General features: G+C 27.8%; 2 protein-coding genes and 1 long non-coding RNA gene across 11 annotated transcripts; 1 reads left to right on the forward strand and 2 right to left on the reverse strand.

Annotated features, from left to right (window-relative positions):
- Positions 1–1151: 1151 nt before the first annotated feature.
- Positions 1152–5095, forward strand: Clc (clathrin light chain). 8 transcript variants are annotated; one of them, XM_089225806.1, is made up of 9 exons: positions 1161–1400; positions 1656–1814; positions 1946–2008; positions 2814–2858; positions 3972–4001; positions 4100–4198; positions 4268–4379; positions 4479–4490; positions 4614–5095. In XM_089225806.1, exons 1-9 carry the CDS (start codon positions 1370–1372, stop codon positions 4801–4803), a joined length of 741 nt encoding a protein of 246 aa, XP_089081932.1. In that variant the 5' UTR covers positions 1161–1369; the 3' UTR covers positions 4804–5095. The 8 variants fall into 8 exon arrangements, with proteins under 8 accessions (XP_089081934.1, XP_015377427.1, XP_089081932.1 ...); XM_089225808.1 differs by lacking the exon at positions 1946–2008 and having other exon boundaries at positions 1152–1400; XM_015521937.2 differs by lacking the exon at positions 3972–4001 and having other exon boundaries at positions 1172–1400.
- Positions 5096–5728: 633 nt separating this feature from the next.
- mus301 (mutagen-sensitive 301) lies at positions 5729–12545 on the reverse strand. 2 transcript variants are annotated; one of them, XM_015521945.2, is made up of 14 exons: positions 12155–12543; positions 11885–12063; positions 11534–11825; positions 11262–11464; positions 11054–11202; positions 10850–10977; positions 10664–10776; positions 10276–10416; positions 9603–10058; positions 9329–9424; positions 9004–9177; positions 6434–6562; positions 6225–6359; positions 5729–6151 (listed from the first exon to the last, which is right to left on the reverse strand). In XM_015521945.2, the coding sequence occupies exons 1-14, from the start codon at positions 12327–12329 to the stop codon at positions 6044–6046; spliced, it is 2478 nt and encodes an 825-aa protein (XP_015377431.1). In that variant the 5' UTR covers positions 12330–12543; the 3' UTR covers positions 5729–6043. The 2 variants fall into 2 exon arrangements, with proteins under 2 accessions (XP_015377431.1, XP_089081930.1); XM_089225804.1 differs by lacking the exons at positions 5729–6151; positions 6225–6359 and having other exon boundaries at positions 6543–6682; positions 12155–12545.
- Positions 12546–19375: 6830 nt separating this feature from the next.
- On the reverse strand, positions 19376–20289 carry LOC149055999 (uncharacterized). The gene is made up of 2 exons (XR_016191640.1): positions 20176–20289; positions 19376–20100 (listed from the first exon to the last, which is right to left on the reverse strand). It is a non-coding gene; the product is annotated as an uncharacterized LOC149055999 (long non-coding RNA).
- Positions 20290–20598: the final 309 nt, after the last annotated feature.

The following is a 20598-nucleotide window of genomic DNA, read 5'->3' on the forward strand; positions in this document are numbered from 1 at the left end:
AATTCTTTAGACATTGAAGGTACTAAGACAACAGTTAATGAAGAATTATAGTCGTGGAAGTTTGTCTAAATGGGAAATAGAAACATCCTATTGGATATTTTTTACAAGACAAAGTAAATGCTGCTTCATAATTAGTGCAGATTTAAGGAGCTCTGTTTATGAAAATATGAAGCATAATTCAGATTTAAGAGTTTGGCGTATGTATGTGTTTGTGCTCTAACAAATTTTTTCACAAAGAAAATATTAGGTTGTGAATTTGGACATTAGAATTCCTTATTGATGAAATAATATGTTCCTCCAAGATACAATATCATTAACATTATTATTATTATTTTTAATAAGAAATACTTGAATAAAGTAAAGTAATAGTCAATCAAAATTCAAAAGACTATTCATTATTCAATAATAATTATTAATTAATGGTATTATTCATCCGTATTCCGTAATCCGTTTTGTCGTGATATTACGTACATGATAAAGATAAAAGAACATGGTATGACGACTATGATGGAAATTTGATGATTGGCAATTGGCATACTCATTACCCCGCCGACCGTATATCCAGTTCACCACTTTTCATTGGTTCTCATGATTATATAATATGTTTATATGACAATAATATTGGTATACAGACTTAAGAGGACGTTTCACCCGCATGTGTTGTCTCCGTCTTTCAAGTGCGTAACATTGCAAAAACTGTTTCGCGCGGGAAAGAACCGAGAAAGATACAGTTATAACTAAGAAACGAAATTTTCACCACATAAAAAGGAGAATTTTGTCTGTGCAATATCATTTTTATTTTTTCGATATCACTTATACAAAAAAAATTCTTATTGTTGTATAATACATTAATTTTGTGTTTTTTAAGCACGAATAACTTTTTTTGTAGTTCTGATATCGAAAAAATAAAAACGATATAGCACAGACAAAATTCTCTTTTTTATGTGGTGAATATTCGTTGCTATCATACGTTATAATTTTATCATGTTTAACTATAAATTTATAATATTATTTGGTAATATTATAGAACAGTAATATCAACAATCGCCAATCGGCAGGCTTCTTGTCTAATCTTGCTGGCTACAACTGTTGTAATCCTGCCCACTACCCAGTGCTAACTGATCAGTGACCACTGCCTTATTATTATTAGTTATTACACTCGTGCCTCACTCTGTTGACTGCCACCCGACATTCATATTTCGTTTTATCATTAAACCATTAAGTCCCGACCCCAATAGTCCACTGGGCACTGACCCACACTGTTTTATTTTTTTCCTGCAGTTTTTCAAAAAAAACCCAAAGTCGATACGGGTAACTGCAAACAGTTTCTCAGCGCTAATCCTCTATTTATATATATATCTTCTATTCTATGATTTACACAGAAGGACGGATTTCAGAACGTAAGTCTGCAACTATTTTTACACGTCATCGTTGATCGACGGGGGAATTCGATATCGAAATACGCCTTTAATGGCGGTTTCATTTCGATACATTTGTCGTCGTTATCTTATATTCTTATCTCTAAATACTATAATAGTTCAGTCCATGAACATACATCATATGTCCATGGTTCAGTCGGTTCTGGCCTTTCATAATTTTCACTGCTCTAAAACTTTACCTATCTAGCTCATAACTGTTGTTTTTATTTCGTACAGTTATAGAAGTGATGGACAACTTTGGTGACAATTTCGATGACGGAGACGTCGATCCAGCCGCAGAATTTTTGGCTCGTGAACAGACTCAATTAGCAGGCTTGGAAGACGATCTCAATACATCCAACGTTCCGATCGGTGTCACCCAAACATTATCAAACGGTAACAACTAGTAATCATGACTAGCAAAATACATTTATTATAGTTGTCAATTGCCTGCTTTGTGAAGCTTTTTATCCATACCTTTAAATATGTATATTTTTTTGCATGTTATGTATCGTATGTATGATTAGGTTCAGGAAGCAGCTTTGAAATAATTGATAGCGCCGAAAACCAGTTAACTAACCCTGTGATTGGTGAGTTGTCAGATTTATAGTTCATTCAAATAAATTTACCAAAGTTAAAGTAAATTTTAGCATTTAAATTGACATTTCAATGGTTAAATCAATTTTTATGATGGTTAATTTATAATATACATAACCAAATTCAGTCTTGAAATTAAATCAACAATTAAACCTTTCAGCACATAATTTTATTAGCGATGAAAAGTTATGTATGTGAAGTAAAAACTAATTGTCTGTTATAATGTGACTATTATTTTATAACTTATATGACTTATTTTAAGTTGATTGTTAATAAAAGAATTAATAACATTAAAGTATTAAAAGCTATTTTTCTAATTAGATATTTGATTGATATTAAACCATTTATATATATATATATATACATCAATAAAATAAATTTTGTAGAATAAGAAAACATACATAGTATAATTGGTTAAAATCATTAATCAATTTATGCTATTAAAATTCATGAAAATTTTAAAATATTTATTTTTTAATCTTTCTATTAATAATCACTGTGATAAAATGTAAAATATTAATTATAAATTGGAGCCATTATTAATTTTTTTTTACATAGAATCATTGGCACAACTAGATAGCTTCGGGTTAATAGAACACCATAGTTATAATTTATTCTTTGAAGTATATCCTAATTGACTACATCAATCATTTATTTTTAATTAATAATTTGTGTTATTTAATTAATCCCTAAGCATCTATTAAGTCTAGTTAGGCCAATTTCTGTAATGCTTTTCTATCAATATTATTTGCAAGTGTTGTTTTATTATTGTTTTGTTTTTTTTTTCCTTTGACCTAGAAAATGGATTAACCAATGGGTTTACAGCTACAAATAGTGATGATGGTAAGTAAAATGTTGCTAATTTGTCATAAATCTATGGATATTTCTAAGTTTATTTTGGTATATTGCATTCAGTTAAAATGATTGTTTTGAATGTTAATAATTTAATTTTAAAGAGCCTATTATTTTAAAGAATTTATTTCTAATATTACGTAATTGAAATTAAAATGTCATTGAGTAGGTTCTCAATCACATAAAAAATTAATATCAAAACGAATTATAAATATTTAATGAAGAGAAAATATTATTTATTTTACAGAGCTGTTTTAATTTTAATTTTCTCTTAGTTTAATAATATATATTTTTTTACTAATTTATTTTTAATAAAACTTGTGTGATTTTGATTTCAAAATACTTATTGCTTATAAGTAAGGATTGGATTTGTATGCATTTAAATATTTTTAGTAGATCATATTTTTGTGTAGTACAAAATATTTCTTATAAATGTGTGGTTCAAAATTCTAATTCAAAAATATTAAAGTCTCATTTTGATTTTTATGGCAATATGCACTATTTTGTTTCTAAAGTAGAAACTGTAAAATAACTTTAAAAACAAAAATGTAGCAATTCATCACTATACAATAACAAATAAATACTACTTTGTATTGTTTTATAATAGCAAAATATCAAATTAATATTTAAAAATTATATATATTTATTACATAAATGCAGTTTTTAAAAACTTTTTGGGATTTTTAAGTGCAACAGTACACACTCAAGAGCTCTTTGAATTACGATGATATATCTTAAATCTATTTACATTTAAAAAGTAGGCAAGGAGGTGATAGATTTGCTGTACAACTAGGTGTCAATATATCGTCATTAATTTGGTGACTAGTTGACCTTTCTAATGGAACAATTTAACTTTCTAAACTTTTTTTTCATTTCAAAAACTACTGAGAAAAAATTATATTTTTGACCCATGAAAATACAACCTAGATCAAATTTTCTACCAACAACTTTCTTCTAAGCCTAAGTTGATAATCAGAACATTTTTCTATTAGAAGTGTCTTCAGATACTAAAATAATTTTTAAAAAAACATTCAACATTGTAAAATCATTGATTGGTTGAAATTAAAAAATAGTTTTTTCTGTATTTTGTACATGTCTGTGCAGTAAAAAAATTGGTTTCTCCAAAAAAAGTTTGTGAGTAAATTATTATTTTAGGCTATGATAATAAATGTTAAAATATGTTTCAATAATTTATGTGACTTATAACCATTTATTTTTATTTTTTTCTTCAGATACATCATCACCAATTAATGCTCCGAAAATTGAAAGAGAAGAACCAGAAAAAATTAAAAAATGGCGAGAAGAACAAAAGACTCGATTAGAAGAAAAAGGTGTTATTTTATATTGATTTAATAATTATATGGCTTGTTAATTAATTTATTTTGTGAATATGTTATTAGATGCTGATGAAGAAAAAAAGAAGGAAGAATTAAGGCAGATCGCTAAAAGTGAATTGGAAGAATGGTACAAAATTCACAAAGAACAAATTGCTAAGACTAAAGATGTGAATCGGTAATATAAACTTATATATTTAAATATACTATTATGTCAATGTCATGAATAAATAATATTCTTTTAAATATATTTTCTTTAAATGCATCATTGGAATAGAGAATCTGCAATGTAAGTAGTACAACTCAGACTTATCAAATTGATGATTATTGATTACTATTTTCAATTTCAAAATAAATTCAATTTTTTTTATTATTTATAATAATATTATCTTTCGTTTGATTTTTTATCTAGAAATGCAGAGAAACAATTTGTTGCTGAATCTGATGAAATTGAGCCAGGCACTGAATGGGACCGCATCTCAAAACTCTGCGATTTTAACCCAAAATCTAGTCGCGCTAGTAAAGATGTAACACGCATGAGATCTATCATTCTTCAACTTAAGCAGACCCCACTAAAAAAACCTGTATCACCTGCAAAATAAATTGTAATTATAATTTCCTTTCTGTCATTCCTATACAGTAAGATATTTATTCTATTGAGTTTTTTTATTTTATAACATCGCTACATAGTAAATATTTTTTAATTATTATAATTAATTTCAGAGATGATAGGTATAAAGTAATTTTTGTTGCATGTTTATGCTCATTATATTGTATTACTCATTTGTTATTTATAAAGTATTATTCATAAAATTAAATTATTTAAAAACTTTTCTGTTACATGTAATATATCATACCATATTGCAATAAATATAAAATATTAATACTTATAAATATATATTTTCATTTATTATCTTTCTTGGTTCTGGTATATTATGCTAATAAATTGTAGGTATACGAATTTCTACATAACTATGGTATTTGTGTAAAATAAGCCCTAACTAAATAAATGGTTTAAATTATTTGTAATTTGTATATAAATATTAATTAAAATAATAAGCTTGTTGCTGAAATTGTAACAATGGTAATATTATGAGGTCCAAAACCAAACAAATTTAATAGCAACAGTATAATTTATAGAATATAAATTAAATACTCTGTCTTCATTAAAGTATTTTATTGAATTATAACTATTATAATAAAACGTTCTGAATATTACATTGGTTCATTATTGTTAGATAATTATATGAAAAAAACTATCAAAAAGTACAAATAAATGTTAAATGTTGACTGTGTTGTTTATCACAGGTAATAGTTCACAAAAATCTGCATTTTAAACATACAATTGATTCAAAATTCAAAGGCCTTTCCAATGTAACTGATAATTGAAGATTCTATTTGCGAGGAGGGGAGGGAGTGCTAAGCACTTATTATTTATGATAATTATTTTGAATTATATATTGTTACAAAGCTATCATTAAATGCATGTGAGGGGTAGGTTACTCAATATGTTCATCATAAACTCAATTAACTAAAAATAAAAGTATTTTAATAATCTAGTAATAAAGGTACAACTTGTTTGGTAAAAATGCATTAGTAAAAACTTAATTTAAACAATAAATAAAGAAATATTTTAAAAGAGAATTTATCTCTTTGAATAAATAAATAATTGTTAATTCTGATAACTAAAATTAAACAAAATAAACATACAAAAATAAGTTTTCTTTAAAATTCACTGTCTTTTGATCAGTTTCATAAGTAACATTGTAGATTTTAATATGTGGACTACAATAAGACTAGTCTTCTTGTTGGAAAGGTTTAGCAATTAAAGCAAGATAAACTCTAGAACCATAATGAATTGTCTTTATTTTTTGACATAGATTGGTTTAAATCTGCACGCAAACTTTCAGCCAATTCTTCTAGTGCTTCTGCTTCCGACAACAACATAAGCTTTGTAAAAAAAATTAAACATGAAAGGCGAAATAAGTAGTAAAATTACTTTTTATTTTATTTAAAAAATTACTTTAGCAGAAGCAATCATCTCACGAGCTACTTTTAGTGGTAAATGATTAATAACATTGCATAATTCTTTCTTATTTGCTTTCGCTACATCATTCAATGTTTTATAGCCAGCTTTATACAGTTGAGTTGCTCTACCCTATAATAAATACTTATATTAATTTGATTGAATAACAAAAACTTCTATAGAAATACAAAAAATTGTATACTTACAAATCTCACTGATGGCAAACTCATTAATGATTCAAGATCTGATGAACTTCCCAATATTCCAATGTTAAGTTTAGGAACAATATTTTGAAATAACATTGGGAAATGATCCAATTTTTTATCATTTAATGCCTAAAATGTATAACTGATAACCTCAATAATATTTAATATTTTAGTTAAGTGATGCTCAACGCTATTTACAGCAATACCTTTGATATAACATTATCAATATTTATATTTATAGGCATTTAACTGTAAAAAAAATGTATGATTTTAATTTTGTTTAACAATTAATTTAAAATTTCACTCAAAATAGAAGTCAGTGGAAGAAAATAGAGATGTCAAATATTACAAACTTTAAAAAGGAATTATTAATTTGATTTTTTTGGAATTAAAATAATAAATATTTGATAAAATTTTATATGCGAGTCACACAGTAAACTATTAAGTTATTTAGTATAATATTTTGGTCTAGGTAATACTCTGAATTACATGCCTGCACTAGAACGCAATAACTAAAACGCGGATAATTTCTCAATTGTATGTTGTTAGCAGCAACTTCACAACCAGTGGTGTAACTATGGGGTAGCGAGGGGTAGCGATCGTGACCCCAAACATTTTTATGGGGTCGCAAGAGTATCATTTTGTTACCCCAAAATTATTTATATAATTTAATAAGAAAAATCAGCGCCAGTGTGTATTTACTATTTATTTATCTTTAAATAGTTATCAGTAGGGCTCGGATTTCAATGCATTTGCATCTTTTTTTTGGGATATCTTACGCGATGCTTTCCAAGCTACAAATATGTTTCAAGTACTTCGCAATCTAACCACAATAATTTTTTGGTGCAATTTTTTGCTTTTTTAGCGGATTTCATCATTTTAAGGGCATTTTTTGACGGTTTTAATGCATTTTTTAATTTTTTAGTACATTTTTTACCTATTTGTCGTATTATGACTAAAAAAATTGACCTCATTGAAATATAAGTACTACATAGTAATATAGTACTACGTAATAAAAATTATTTTCATTTTGAACTATTTTAACTAATTTAACATCAGGTTTTCTGGTTTTTACAACCTTTACGTCACACCATCCAATTAGTCGATATTATTGCACACAACTAAACTTTTATCGGATTATTTTCTTATCGAGCAATAATATTATATCGGTGGTGTGCGTTTAATAAATAAAGCATTTTTTGATATTTTTAGGGCATTTTTTAAAGTTTTTAGGTCATAAATGCATTTTTTGATATTTTTAGGGCATTTAAATCCGAGCCCTAGTTATCAAGAAAAAAATATGTTATTTGTGAATTTTCGTGTTATAAAACTGTAAGTATAATAATTATTTTTAAATAATTTAGGAGGAATAGTTATATGCATATAAGTGGTATTCACCCATTATGCTTATTGGAAAAGGTGAAGCATATAAAAGTGTTCGCTACCCCAAACATTTGCTGCTAGTTACGTCACTGTTCACAACAATAAAACAAATACTGCAAGATGTCACTAATGAAGTAATTAAGTGACCAAATTAAACCCTACGTTATCAACAGTCAGCCGCCATGGTTTATATCCTTAGATATTAAACTAAGGATAAACTACAGCAACTCCCAAAAAAAGATAAAAATACCATATTAAATAATTACTATTTCAATGAAGTCATAGCCCAAGCTCTACCACACACACACAGATCTAAATCAATGCATCTATATTAGTTCAAAAATAGGAGCAGCTATTATATGTGGAGACACTGTAATTCAACTTAAACAGTCCGATAAATGTTTAATTTACACAGTTGTAGTTGTTGAGATTTTAAAAATATTTTTTGTGAAAAGGTATTGTATTACTCTCTAATTAGGTCAATTTAGAGTTTTTATCTGATATCGTAAAAAAAAATATAGTAGATGAACTTAAAATATATAGCACCAGTTTTTGAGAATGATGGCATATAAATTAGGAAAGGCTGTTCTGGGTTTGGATGTCATAACTCATAACTAAGAAACTTTGTTTATAATCATTAACTTTTAAATGTTTATTTAATTATGTAACTTTTATTTTTAAGTTAATTTCTGAACTATTAATTTTTTCCTGAGTTCTTAAAATTAATTTTTAGCTACCAGCTTATAACTCAAGAAATAAAACTCCATTTCTGGTTCATAATTGTTCTAGTGACTTAATTAGCTTTAAATATGTATAATATTATTTAGTATTAGTTGACCCTTTGAGGTGTAAAATTTAAATAAAATAAAATAAATATATTTAGTCTTAAATCTTAAACATTAGAACTTAAATTTTAGTTGTATTGTTTTTATTGTATATTATTCTGATTACATACTTATGAGTTATGAATATTTTTTTTAGAGTTGATTATTAATATAATAGTAATTAATTGGTAATATTTAGGTTAAGTGGAACTAATTAGATTGTATGTTATTAAGCAAAAGTACTAGGATCACATGTGATTGGACTTTTTTACACAATTAAAATAAATAGATATTAAAACATATCTTGTTAAACCTAAAAAGAATGTCTTGGGCACCACAATTATAGTTAAAAGTAGTATTTACCTCAGTAAATCTTAATATAGAAGAAGCATGTGATGCAGTCCTTGATAAGAATGAATGTATTGTTCCCCTTGGCAAGTTGTATGTTTTAGACACTGTCCAAATAGATTCTTTATTCCATAAATCGTTCAAAATCAAACTCATGAGAAACTTGTTCCAAATACTTTCAGATACATTCTAATAGTTGTACACATGAAAATAATTTAACTTAATAAAAATTAACAATATATATCAATTATTATGTTCTAGAGCATAATCAAGCTATTACATTTGATACAAATATTTATCAAAAATCGATTTTTTATTTTAATGAAAATAAACTTCTTACTTTGATTTTTCCATAACTAAAGAATTGTGATATACATAATTCATTTAATCCTAATCGGTTAGCCAAAACTTGTTGATCTCCTTGTAAATTTGTCATCTATAAGAAAATATAAGTGAAAAATCTGTTTTACACTTATGCACAATTCAAGTCAAGAAACTTCATAGGTAGCCTACAAGTGTGCGAGTGCATATTTTAATCAATCTGATAATGCAGACGGTGGCCACTGATTCTTAGCTTGAATAAAATATATAATATACTCTATTGCTACACTTACTATATCTAAAACATTCTGACGTTCTATTGTGATACATTCTGTATAAGGAACAGCCAAGTATAATAAATGAAGTTTATTAGTCAATATTAATGCACTTGAGGCTTCCAATAATTCTGCATATAATTTTTGAGCTTCTAATATGTCCAAGTTGGCAGCTACTGCAGCTTTTGCAATTGATGTTAATTTTAATTTATCTCCAATTGGCTTATCAAATGCATTTATTGATTTTAATTTATCTAAACATGATTCTACTAGGTCTGATGCAACTGTACATTCAGTGTTATTTTTCTCAGCTTGTCGAATAAAAAGTGTACGCTTCATCAAGTCTACCAGTTGTTGTTGACTAGATGTACACCCTGTACTTACAGAGCTTAATATCATTGAATAAACTACATTTTCTTCTGTCCCGAGGCAGCTATAAATATGTTCAACACCACTTTCTAGTAATACTTTTATCTAAAATTAAAATATTAATAGCTATATATTATAATCAAAGGAATGTATTAATTTAATATTTGGATTTAATTTTATTATAAATGTAAATTGATACATTTTATCATCAATTCCATACAAATATGTACATGTGTGTTAGTATAATATATGTCAACTGTAATAATTATTATAAAAAAAAAAAAAAAAACCATTTGTAAAATTATAATGTACTCATATTAACCTTTTCTTTATCATTTTCTTGAAATAACAGTATACTGTCACCACTTTCTGTCAAACCTGCTCTACCAGCACGTCCTACCATCTGTCTGTATGTGCTTTGTTTCATAAAGTCTCGTCCAACATATGGCGATGTTATTATAACCTAATAAATTAAAAATATAACTTTAATTTTAATAAAGATGAGCAGTAATGCATGATGAGTAGGTCCAAGAACTGGTGTTTCACACTTCTTTCTTCAGCAACAATAATTATTGAATTTCAATAAAGAAAACTTGCGATTGAATATTTTTAAGTAATTTCTAATTATAGAAGTGCTGAATCTATTGTAAATCTAATAGATTTTTAACAAAGTGGTCTAAAGTTCTAAAATATAAATTGATTAATTTTACTCTTTGAGCTGGAAGATTTACACCAGCTGCCAATGTTGATGTACAACAAATACATTTAAGAATACCATCCAGAAAAGCTTCTTCTATCAGTTTTCGTTCAGCATTTGTTAAGCCTAAACATTTAATAGGTACTTAAAAGCATATTTTATATTATATTATAATAATGTAATGTATCCAAGGTCATACCTGAATTATGATATGCGACTCCAAAGAGGATACTTCTGGATAATAAAGGACATACTTTACCGTCACCTTCTTCTTTCAATGCTTTATACAGTTGTTCTTTTTGTTTAAGTTTAACTTGTGTTTCTTCACTATTAGATTTATAAAATATTACAACCTTTTACAAGTTTTTAATGATAAGAATGTCTTACTGAAAGTAATGCTTACCATCCAATTGTCTTATAGATAATTTTGGCAATACTCTGACAACTACTTTTGGTAGGACAAAAAATTAAACAGCTACCATGTGGCAATATTTCACGAACTAGTAGGCCTATACCACTGGGGTCTAATTGTTTCAAATTGGTTGAATAATCCTAATTAAAATGTGTTATTATTTCTAATCAAAAATATATTTTCAAGAGGATAAACTTACTTCAAAATTTAATTTTCTATCAAGTTTAATTTTTAAAGAACCATCAATATCTTTATTTATCACAAATATTTTTTCGTTCAATTTTATTGTTTCAGTGAGCTTAACAGGTCTAAAATCTCTTGTATATACGTGAGCATTTAAAAAGTCACCTATTTCTTGCATATTTCCAATTGTAGCTGACATACCAATTATCTGAATATTATCTATAGTTAACATCCACAGTAAATATTTAAAAAATGATAATACAAAACTATTGATTAGGTATTATTTACCCTTAGACTGCTTAAAATCTAAAACTTTTGTAAGAGTAGCTTCCAATAAAGCACCCCTTTTTTGTTCCCCAAGAAGATGCAGTTCATCAACAACAATCATTCCAACACTCCGTCCACCTAATTGACCATTATCAGACAACATACAATCAACTAGTCCAGCTCCTCTTTCTAAAGTGCACACATATAATGATGATTTACGTTTACGATAAATTGGAGGATGTTTCCCTTTACCACCAACATATTCTTCAACATTGAATTCTAAGTTAAGCCCAAATGGACATAAGGATTGCACCTAAATCAAAAATTGTGTTACAATACATTTTGTAAATTTTATAATAAATTACTGGATACCTTTTCTTGAACTAGGGCAACATATGGCAAAATAAATATAACATTACGTTCATAAAGTATGAGTTCTTTAAGCATAAGAATTTCTGCTACAAGTGTTTTTCCACCACTTGTAGGCAAAGCATAAATTAAATTTTTTCTAGTTTTTATCGCTTCTAAATTCAAACATTCAATTTGCCAATCTATGTGTAAAATATAATACTATTACAAACATACAACCATATAGGTAGGTATATCTTAGACTTAACACTTAAAAATAAAAATAATTCAAACCATAAAGCTGTGTAATTCTTTTGTGCTTTTTAAACAAATGTTTTACTTTGTGTGGCAAACCAAAAAAATCATTATCATCGTCAACGTGAAAACGTTTTTGAGAGTTTCCATCAAATGTTGTTTCTAATTGTCGTTTCTGCGTCGAAACATCCGAAATTAAACTAATATTTTTCATCTTAAAATTGTAATTAAATAATACTTTTATCGGATGTTATTAGTTTTAAGTTAATAACTTATGATTTTATGAAAACAAACATTTAACAACATCAATCTAAATAGAAAAACGAATAGTACGCGTAATACACACATCTTATAAATGATATTATAGTTTGAAGTTTCATCTTTCATTCTAAATTTAAAAATTGTATAGTTTATTAGTTTTAAAATATATCAGTAGGTAAAAAAAACGGTTTATATCACTAATTAGTAATCACTATATTTATTATCAGTATCATGGAAGAAAAATATAAGTTCAGTTTAGAACACGGTCTTAGAAGATCAGCTTCTAAGACCATGATTTAGACGGGGTTGGTAAATTGAGTCCCAAATGACCCTAACTCGGTAAATTGAGTCCCAGATAAAAGTAGGTAGTAAGTAAGTTGAGTCCCAGAAAAAATAAGGTAGTAGGTAATTTGAGTCCCAGGGAAAAACGATTTATATGCATTTAAAATTTAAAAATATGCACTATAAAATTTTTATTTGTGATTTGTGGACATTCATTGACTGCATGTATATGATTTTGAAAATAGCAACATGTATTTTTATTAATTATATAATTATTTTTTATGCAATAATAATGCATGTTGCTATTTTCAAAATCATATAATACATGCAGTCAATGAATTGTCCACAAATCACAAATAAAAATTGTATAGTGCACATTTTTAAATTTTAAATGCATATAAATCGTTTTTCCTTGGGACTCAAATAAAATTACCTACTGCCTTATATTTTCTGGGACTCAACTTACCTACTACCTATTTTTACCCGGGACTCAATTTACCACTTTCAAAATGTACCAAACTTATCTCGGATTCAATTTATCACTAGTACCTGATACTCAGTGAAGACTGAGTATAAAATCTAAACATATTTAAAGCGAAACACTATTGTAAATTCAGAATAATTAAATCGTGCTAGACTGCAGATTAAGTAGAAGTTTCATGAAAATTATTAAAATTGAAAAATTGTTAACACAAAAATTATCAAGAGTTATATGATGGAAAAAAAATTGGTTGAGGAAGTTGGAACCCGCAGGCAAATGTATTATAAGGAACAAAAAAAAATTATCACTAGTTATACTCAATGATGAGTTTAGTATATAAAACTATATAAAAATTGAAGAGGGGAGATGATTATATAAATTGAAAATTTTTTAACGCAACAATTATCATGATTTTGTGATGAAATGAAAAAATTGAAAGAGGAGATAGGCACCAGTAGGTAAATGAGTTTTAAGGAACAACAAAAAATTTAAAAAAGAATTTTAGATAAAAATTATCACTACTAACAAAATCAATGAAAACTGCAGTAGGTAGGTACTCTAAACATATTTAATGCAAAACACTACCAAAAGGAATAAAATCGTGATAGAACGATTATTTATAACTCTCATGATGATATTGAAAATTTTTTTTTATTTAAAAAAATTTACAATCTATATACAATTTATATAATAAGTAAATATGATCAAATATATTACAGGGCATGAAAATCTTGAGGGAAGGGAGTGTCCAGTGACACTACTTTCAATTAAAATTGAAAATTGAAAAATTGTTTTCACAAATTCAACTAGAATAAAATGATGAAAAAAATTTTAAAAGGGAAGTTGGCGCCTACAGGCAAATATGTTTTAAGGAACAAAAAAAAAAATTATCACTATAGTACCTAATACTCAATGAAGACTACAGTATATAATCTAAACATATTTAATGCAAAACACTATCAAGAAGAATAAAACCGTGATAGACTCATTATTTATAACTCTCATGATGATTATACAAATTCTAAAGCAGAATATGAAATTAAAACTTTATGTTGTCATTCAAAAAAGTACAACACTTAAAAAATGATAAGGATAAAAAATATTTAAAAATAATTTTTTTTTATAAAAACGTTGGTTTTTGAATAACTTGAAACTATGTAAAATAATATTTTCTAAAACATTAATAATTTTTGAAATAATGAGTGTTCAATGATAAAAGAATCACCTGGTATAATACTTGTAGGATTTAAAACTTTAATAAAATTATAAACGTACATTTCGCCAGCCCCCCAAGTATAATTTTTGATTTTTTTTTTTTTTGCTAAACTTTAGTGTGCCATTAGTGTGAATTTGTGTGACTAATTTCAGAATTTGTGCGATAGGTACTGGTTTAACCGTAAATTCAAAAATCTATAACGGGGCTGGGGAACATTTCTCTAATATTTTTTCTAGTTTTGAAGGAATAAAATATAAAATAAATTTATAACTATTAGGAACACGGAAAATATTCGGCCGGCCGTATAGGAATGCGCGCGGCTGGCGGGTCACATCTCACATGTTTGATAACATTACGGTGTTAAATAATTCGCAATTTTTCTCGAAACTAAAAACTAAAAATATATTTTTTAACTTTTTTACCAAAACATTAAAATAAATTAAAATATGAAATAATTGTAGTTCTTATCCCTGTGAGTCTAATTACAAAACCAGAATTTCGATATCACCATTATTTCGGGAACTATCGCAATGGGTAAATCCTCACGGGACACCCTGCAGTATACGAATAATAGAAAAAAATATAAAATTATTTATAAAAAAAAGTAAAATTGTGTAAAATAATAAAAGGTAGTTTGAAGAGAATTGGTATAAAAAAGGTACTATTGGGGACAACAGGTGCATGCCCGCCTTTTCCTGGTAGCCGATCACAACGAAATGGGTACACCTAACACATGTTAAAAGCACGTGGATGTATAGGTCTGTAATCAGTATGGACTACGAGTAATAATTAACAACAATATGTAGTCCAATTATTATGACGTTACAACCTTGACAGAGTTCTGTGAGCGAGCAAGAGGTGACGAGAAAAAGTTCCCTAAGGTAAGATTCAATCCACGTCAACCGCACTTGATATACGTCCGCTGAAACTCCGCTTTATATCGTTCTCGAACAACACTGATGTTAACAAAATCGAAATAAAATAGCAAACACCGACAAATAACAAAAATTACAATATTGTGTGTATAATCGGCAGATGTATGGCATCGACTTAACGGCATGCAATGATGGAGACAAGCTGAGGTGTAATAAATAGCTCACACATGCATTTTTTTCAGCTCGCAAATAAGATGATATTCGATAAGCGTAACGCCGAGTGAGAAAGCTAGTAGATAACTAGCTAGTATATAAATACAATACATATGAACAGTGTGTCGTGCAACCACGCAGCCGTTATACATATAATATAAATATTTGTGTTCCACTTCCGTCGCGCTAATACTGCCGAAATAATCGACATATTATTATAACTCAGCCGTAGTCAACCATCATTTAAAAATCTTGAACCATTGGCCATTGTTTGTATTTAGCCGCCGTAGCCGTACGACAGTATTTGCCTGTTTGTTTGTTTTTTTTTTCGATTATTGATGGATAATATTATCAGCATTATTGTTGCACTGTGCGGAAGCTGTCCGCCAGTGACGTAAAATTTTTTAATACGCTGTTTGTGCATACGCAAAATACCATTTGAACGATATATCGTACGACGTCTATCGTTGATGGTCGATTATCGACCGTCGATAAGACATTTATTTTGGTGTCTTTTTGTTATACATTTGTGTGTGGCGTAGCCACCACATCTCACGGCTTACTCACCATTCCGGAAATTCAAATCGAGCCAGTACGTTCATCGTTTTCCGCTTATCTTCGCAGGCTGTTCGTCATGCGTTACCGTTCCGTCGCCGACCCCATACCGGTAATCGATTCGTCTGTCGTTGCTTTTGTACGTGAACTGCTGTATTGCATCTGTATTATATTACGGTGCGTCTTCGGTCACATAGGTACTCATTAATCATTATACTCCTAATCCAGTTTTGTGTGCCGTCGTGACGTTACGTCGTTATTAGCGCTATTACTCCGTCGTCATTTGTATTATTACGTAACGTTTTACTGTCGTGTGCTCACTTAGGTACTAAAAAATGACACCGATTTCCCACTAACCATGTTTGATTGACAATTCTGTGGACTGCCGGCTCGTTAGTACACCGATAATAATTATTGGCTTATTGTGATCGTTCTACAATTTGGTAAAGCAAAAGAATAAAAAAAACTTGTAAGTCGAGCGTCGTGGATTTGTGTTCTTTGTAAAGTATCTAAATGATAGAAATGTGGGAAACGGGGGAATAATAATAAATAAAACTCAAGACACGAAAATTAGATTGGTAAATTGTACATACTAAGTTGGTGCCGAGTAAGCTTAACGGGTGTGAAACTCGGAATGGAAAAACGGGACTAGACAACAATAAGTATAATAACGATCAGACGCCGTGACAAAACAGATATTTGTATAATCATAATATTAATAATATGTGTATATAATTCATACCGTGCGTGACTCCAATAACTCCACTAGACGATCACCGGTCTACAATATGAGAAAAATATGTATATATTTTATAATAAAATAGTGTACATATTTTGTACCGGCTAGATACTAAAAAAATAATAATCATAGATATAAGGTACATACACAACTACATATTATAGAAATGATCAGACACCCGTCGATGTTTGTCTATCCTTCTAACGTTCTAACCATCACGTTCGGTGACGCGATCTTTAAGAAAAACTTCAGTGGTCACATGTTTTTGATTAACACAGCCATTACCTATAGAAGTTAGAAATACGTGGCACCGGGGTGTCTCCGCAGGTGGCAGAAAGAAAAAGAAAAATAAGCATAAACGAATGTTCCTGTGTGATCAGGTACTCGTCGTTGAGAGAATTGGTGGGATGCTGGTGATGTTTTTAATTTTTATTATTAATTAAAGTTAATTAATCGCGTATGCTGGTTTTGCGAACAGAACTACAGAAGTAGTGCGGCGTGCGGACTATGGTGCGATGGAGCTTTAGTACATAAAAAAAAAAATACAATAAATTATAATACAAAATATAAATGAACAAATAATTGTATGTGACTTTCTGCATAACTACATATCATATAACTGCATCTTGTTTCACCTAGATACTTTAGACTAAATTCATAATATACAAGACAATAGACGGATTATTTTAAAAGCACATTATTAAGTGCCTATAGGTACTTAAGGAATGTATAAATATGAATATATAATGGGGTGTATCTGAGCTGTCTCGTGGAATCTCGCAAAGCAGCTATACCTCGGGCGGTCATGGCTTGGGTTATTGAGGGGGGTGAAGATTCTCAGACTCTAACTATTGCAACAGACATGTCTGACATAAAATTTTTATACATGTAAAAAACCATACAATAACTCATTTAGTCCGCAATGCGTATTCCGGAATTTCTTATCACTTAAATTAAAATTTTTTTATTACTATAATAAACATTATATTATACAAATTCGACATCTAAAATAACTGAAAGAAACAATAAAAAAAACTAAAATAAATTGGTTTATTTGGAATAAGAATGGAGTGAGTCTAATTTATATACAATATTATATAAAAATTAAATTTCTATCTCGTACCTATATGAAAAAAGAAGTATTTGCTTTAAAACCATAGCCCTGCTTATTATAATTGTCATGACCTTATGATTAACAATATTATTATGCTACGAAGATGTGTTTAATGAGATTGTGGTGGCACATGATTGGCATATTGGTGGCTTTTTCCGTAGATAATTAATTTATTATAATAAATAACAATTTTGTAATTAATTATTAGTTTCGATTTCGGAGAAAACTTTTGACTTGAAATTTTAGAAACTAGCTGTCGCCCGACATGGTCGGTACGGAAAATTAATGTGTACACTGTATAAATTAATTTTAACTTTAAAAAGCAGTAATCAAATTTATTTAAATCAACATATTTTTTTTTTTAATAGTTCATAAAGAAATATATTTTAGTAAAAATATGCATGTGCTTCTAACATTTAAACACCATCTTAAATATTCTTAATCGATAATCAAAAAGCATACTTATTATCTCATTTAATTATTGCCCGATGCCCTGCAATGAACAGATTGTATACAAGGGAATCGTTGATATAAAAGTAGTATTATAATATATACCTAGGTATCTATGGATTTCTCTTATTGATTTAGTACAATATAATCCATGGCGATTGTCAAAGTCGTTGCGGAGGACGCAGTCTATTAAAGATTCTAACATTTCAATTAGATAGCAAAGTAGACATGAACGAAAAACATCCTGCTTTCCGTTTAATCTTTTTTTTCTTCATAAACCACATTATTTTTAGACTTCAATTCAGCAGTATCTGATGCGTTTCCACTTCAGCGTCGGAGTGCATACCTACAACTCGTGCGGACTCTAACAAAGCCCAAAATAATTGATATTTAAAGTAAGTTTGTTTTAATACCAATTCTTTTGTGGCTTAATATTATAAAAGAATTGAGGTACACGTTCGTACACTTTTACAATGGTGATGTTTGCAAAGAGTTCTTCACCTATGCATTTGAAACTAAGACTACAATAGGCACTTTAAACATACTTTATATTGTGACTTTTTCAAATATAATAAAATATTCCCTTGAACCCAAAAAGTCAGACTTATTATGGCCTTTTACAATTTTTTAAGTAAATTCAAGATTGTCATATTTTGATATGTGGCTGTATTGCGTACAGAAATTGATTTTCAGACATACCAAAATATGGCAGTATTGAATTTAAGCTATGTTTATTTTTGTGTCATATAATATCCAATTATGGCAGTATTGAACTTTAAATTATTAATGAATAATAAAATATTATTAACTGTTAGTTTTTTTGAAATTTGATTAAAATTGTCGTGTTTTAATTTATAATTGTACAGATAATATATATAAGGATGAAAATTAATCATTTAATAGTTGTAGGTATGTAATCAATATCTTTAAAAATAATTTACTATAAAACACAAAATAAAAAATAAAATACTACTTGTCTTTAAGCCAATAAGCTTATTTTTATGTATCAAAGTAACAAATAATATGACAAATTAAAAAAAAAATAATATTCTAAACTGATAATGACTATAAAATAATCAAATGCTTTTGAACAACAAGAGTACAAGACTATAATATTATGTACGAATTTGAATAATTTATTATTATTTTAATAATATAGGTAATACTTGTTTGAAATACAATGTAAAAAAAAAGTTACTCATTATAATTATCATGGCCTTATGTTTAATAATATTATGCTACCCATGGCTTTGATAATAAATAAATAATAAGTTTAATTTTATCATATAAATTAATCACCATCTTCATAGTTTTTTTTTTATTATTATTATTGTATTAGTATTTGTTATAAGTATTATCAATTTTAGATGTTTTTATGTTTTTATAAAAATGGTAATAAGTTTTGCTTTGCGCGATAAAATTAAATCTTTTTTATTTGTAGAATTCCAGGCTTTTTAATAAATGCAAATTTCATATGTAATGTATGTTTGATAATTTTATTTTTCATTAAAACTATAATTTCTTGATAATTTGCTTGCCCATAAGTTGTTTAAATTGTTGTAAAAACAATTTATCAGGGAATTCTTTTTTAACTTTAATTATTTTAATATCTTCCTATAAAACCATTTGACCGATAGTATTATTATTAAATTTGTTACAAAAATCTTTACTACGACACCTTGTTCTAGGTAAAATGTCATCAAATTCTGATTTTAGACCTTTCTTGTGATGTTCCTGAGCTTTTATTTTCCTTCCAGGCCTTGTCTTTAATACTATCATTAAAACTTCATTATCTAAATCTGTAAACAGAATACAAACTGTGTAGTAACATATAGTTCATATAAACACGAGATCAAGATAAAATTATTATTTACTATTAGAGTCAGTCATTTTATAACACTAAGTTTCCATTGGCACTTACTAGCTCAATGAAATTTCGTGAGCTTTCATTTGATTTGTTTGAATGTGTCATGTGTTGTTTTCAATGGTAAATCATCTAAAAAAATATAATAATAATAAAGTTTGTAAAAAATTGCAACTGTCTAGCTGCAAGTACCTACTTACTGTTCTCATATTCATGTACTTATCACTGAAGTATTTAACCATCGAATATTACTTTATTTGTAATATTAAATTCTGTATTTTTAATAGCTGTTAATATTTTCATAGAACAATAACACAATAAAATTAAAATTTATGGTTGATAAGGTTTTGTACATTAGAAATTATCAGAAAATGATTAATAGAATTAATTACATTCGGTATTTATTAGGGTATATAATATTATACGAAATATA

Source organism: Diuraphis noxia, unplaced genomic scaffold, assembly GCF_037042655.1.
Source record: "Diuraphis noxia isolate RWA-SAM2 unplaced genomic scaffold, SU_Dnox_SAM2 contig0004, whole genome shotgun sequence".
NCBI lineage: Eukaryota > Metazoa > Arthropoda > Insecta > Hemiptera > Aphididae > Diuraphis > Diuraphis noxia.

Coding starts and splice junctions, on each gene's coding strand:
- Clc (XM_089225806.1), top strand. CDS start 1,370: ATGATTTACACAGAAGGACGGATTTCAGAAC. Junction 2,009..2,813: donor GTTAACTAACCCTGTGATTG/GTGAGTTGTCAG, acceptor CCTTTGACCTAG/AAAATGGATTAACCAATGGG. Junction 4,002..4,099: donor GGTTTCTCCAAAAAAAGTTT/GTGAGTAAATTA, acceptor TTTTTTCTTCAG/ATACATCATCACCAATTAAT.
- mus301 (XM_015521945.2), bottom strand. CDS start 12,329: ATGAAAAATATTAGTTTAATTTCGGATGTTTCGACGCAGAAACGACAA. Junction 11,465..11,533: donor AGATTTTAAGCAGTCTAAGG/GTAAATAATACC, acceptor TGTTAACTATAG/ATAATATTCAGATAATTGGT. Junction 6,563..9,003: donor CTATATTAAGATTTACTGAG/GTAAATACTACT, acceptor TATACATTTTAG/GCATTAAATGATAAAAAATT.